The sequence below is a fragment of the Vigna unguiculata genome, chromosome 4, assembly GCF_004118075.2.
Source record: "Vigna unguiculata cultivar IT97K-499-35 chromosome 4, ASM411807v1, whole genome shotgun sequence".
Classification (NCBI taxonomy): Eukaryota; Viridiplantae; Streptophyta; class Magnoliopsida; order Fabales; family Fabaceae; genus Vigna; species Vigna unguiculata.
This window is the reverse complement of record NC_040282.1, coordinates 11,381,581-11,384,479: the sequence shown is the minus strand read 5'-3', so window position 1 is coordinate 11,384,479 and position 2,899 is coordinate 11,381,581. Positions and strand designations below refer to the sequence as shown.

Here is a 2,899-nt window from a genome sequence, read left to right as displayed (position 1 = left end):
TTCTTACGGTTAGTGTTAGGATGATGATAAATCAAGCTCCTAATTAACTCTTAACTAACGACAGTCAAATTAATTCAGAAAAAAGAAGAAGATATATAGTTAAATTAATGATTATGTTGTGTAATTTTGCATGAGATATGGTTGGTTTTTAATTAAATATGTTCTATTCTAATAATCAATTCATTTCTATATTATTTTATAATTGAGAATAAGAATAATTTAATTAGAGTCTTCTTCTTTAACTATTAAAGTTATTATATTTAAAAAATATCCGATCCAACCCAAGTTCGTCGGGTAGTCATCGTTAGGAATAATCACCTGGTTCTCGAGGTATTGTCCGCTTTGGAGCAACCTAAGTCCGTACCACCAGGTTCTCGAGGTCCGCTTTGGAGCAACCCAAGTTCGGCCAGTAGCCATCGTTAGGAATAACCACCACGTTCTCGAGATATTGTCCGTTTTAGAGCTGTGTGGAGTTTCGTCACGGTTTTGTCCTTAAAAGACATCTTGGAGGGTGGAGGGAGGAAGAAGTATTTTAAACTATTCTTGACCTGAACTCTTAAGCGATATGAGACTTATTAGATGTACCAAAACAAAAAAATCATGATAAACTTCATATTTCAAAACAAAAATATTAATAATTCAAATTAAGTAGTTAATTTTAATCCCAATTTCTCAACTTATACTTAAAATTTAAAACAAATATTTTTTGAAGACGAAATGATGTTAGTAAAAGAATTATATACACATAATATAAAATTATGTTAAATATTTAACCAAGAATTGAGTTTGTAGCACAAATGAAATAGAAATGGTGTTGTCCTTTTGCTAATATTTAATTTGGTACTTGTAGCCATGTTCTTTTATATAAGGACCTTTAATTCCTAACCCTAATCCGTACCATCTCACCAAACCTTCCTCTTCATCTTTTAACTACACTCTTTCTTCTCTCAATCCACTTTGAGAACATGGAAAAGAAAGCCTTCATACTTTTGCTTTCTCTTCTGTTTCTTTCCTATGTTCTGTATGTTGCTGCTGTTCCTGCAACCAGTAAGTGTCATGGATTTCCACCTTCTAGGGTTTTTGATGCATCTTTATACACTTTATTTATAGTTTAGAACTAAAGAATATATGTTATGTGTTATATAGGAATTTCCATGACCAAGAAAGAGGATGCATTATTGTTTGAAGATACTAAGGTGATATATCTTCCTCTCTATGCTTCACATGTTCAATTGAAAAGTGTTTGCTTCTCTATGAAGCTCTTTCACAAATATTTTAGATTTTCTATTGAATTTTTCCCTATTGATGATTTATTATACCGTTAAAATATACCAATAAACACTAATTTTAATATTTTAAAATTATATTAATATACCAATATTAGTATATTTTTAATGTTTAGTCAATGACAATATTAAAAGATTAAAAAAAATATGAACTGATATTATCACAAACAATAATAATTTTGTTTACCATTTACCAAGTTTTTTTAAAAAAAAATTTAAAGTATAATTAACACTGGATTTTCAAGCCAGCTAGAAAACAAGGCACCAACAATTTACTTACAGCATTCATTCCAAGTCCTTTTCAGTTTATACATGCTTGAGATTGAAGGGATATATAACATGTTTATAAAGTTTCTTTTTAATTTTTTCTTAAAAAAAGTGAGAAGAAGAAAATTTTTCTGGTTTGAAATTAGTTTATATACACAATTTAAAATCTAAGATATAATTAGACCATATGAGAGTTTAGATCATATGAGAGTTAACATGATCGGCAGCATATGAATACATTAGGAGACTCTAACCCTAAAACACATGAATACTAAAATGTTTAAATCAAATCACCCAAAACCCTATCAAAAACTTGTACAAAAACAATAACAACTCGATACAGTTCCAAATATATACCTTTTCACAAACATGCCAAAAAGAAAAAGAAGAAAGAAACATGTATTAGAAAATGTTGCTTCAACTTTTCAGCATGAATGGAAACTCTACCTCGTTAACACGAGTGTTAAGCATCACTGATATTGTTTTCTTAATGTAATTAATGATCACAAAATTAGTTAAATTATATGAAACTGTGTTTCTCATAAGAAAATTTCCCCAGTACGGTAAATACTTCTAAGATTTCAAATTTGTTGCTTTTAGTAGTCAACATGATTAAAGAAATTATGTATAATCTAATCCTCTTGGAATAAATACCCAGTTCATAGCGATATTTTTTCATCATTCGAAAATTCTAAGGTTTTTTATATCTATTGCAGGAGAATGTAGTTGTGAACATAAGGAAGCAGAAGGGGTTGTTTGAGGTGAAGGAAGAAGTTGAAGAGAAAAGAATGATGATGGAAACTAGTGATTACTCTCCAACTGGGCCAAATCATTCTCATACCCCCAAATCCCCTGGAAAACCTGGGAATTAAGGGTTTCTATGTGCATAAGCTAAATGTTTTGGATTGAAATGGTTTGTTAAGTCACTCTACATTTTTAAATGCTTTTGTTTTTGACTCAAGGCTTGTATTGTTTTGTGATGTAAGATAAAGTGTTGTATTTATATTGTGTGTGGCAAACTCCAGCATTTGCTGGTTGATCACAACCGTTTGTAACCTTGATTTCTAGAGTGATATGTGAATTAAGTTTTGGTTTGCTTTTTATATCTAGTTATGTATGTATTACAAGTGATCCGAATTAATTAATCATCGGTGAAAAAAAAAATCAACAAAGACATTCTGTATCGGTTAGAGCAGAATTGATATGAAAAGAAAAACGGTGACAGTAATTATTGAATTTAGAGAGTGAAGATATTTAAAGTGAGAATAAAAAAAAATCCTATTATCATATATGAGAGGCTGTTAGATCTTATTTTTACTATTCGGATCAAATTGCTAATTAAAAAA

At 29.7% G+C, this 2,899-nt stretch overlaps 1 protein-coding gene across 1 annotated transcript; it reads left to right on the top strand.

The window, feature by feature from the left end:
* Positions 1 to 905: 905 nt before the first annotated feature.
* On the top strand, positions 906 to 2,626 carry LOC114180319. Its single transcript, XM_028066613.1, has 3 exons — positions 906 to 1,047; positions 1,147 to 1,196; positions 2,270 to 2,626. The coding sequence occupies exons 1-3, from the start codon at positions 966 to 968 to the stop codon at positions 2,423 to 2,425; spliced, it is 288 nt and encodes a 95-aa protein (XP_027922414.1). The 5' UTR covers positions 906 to 965; the 3' UTR covers positions 2,426 to 2,626.
* The last annotated feature ends 273 nt before the right edge of the window (positions 2,627 to 2,899 follow it).

What these genes read in the sequence shown, in the direction of transcription:
- LOC114180319 (XM_028066613.1), top strand. Translation starts at nt 966, where the DNA reads ATGGAAAAGAAAGCCTTCATACTTTTGCTTTCTCTTCTGTTTCTTTCC. An exon ending in TGCTGCTGTTCCTGCAACCA is followed by an intron (nt 1,048 to 1,146) that starts GTAAGTGTCATG and finishes TGTGTTATATAG; the next exon opens with GAATTTCCATGACCAAGAAA. An exon ending in TATTGTTTGAAGATACTAAG is followed by an intron (nt 1,197 to 2,269) that starts GTGATATATCTT and finishes TATCTATTGCAG; the next exon opens with GAGAATGTAGTTGTGAACAT.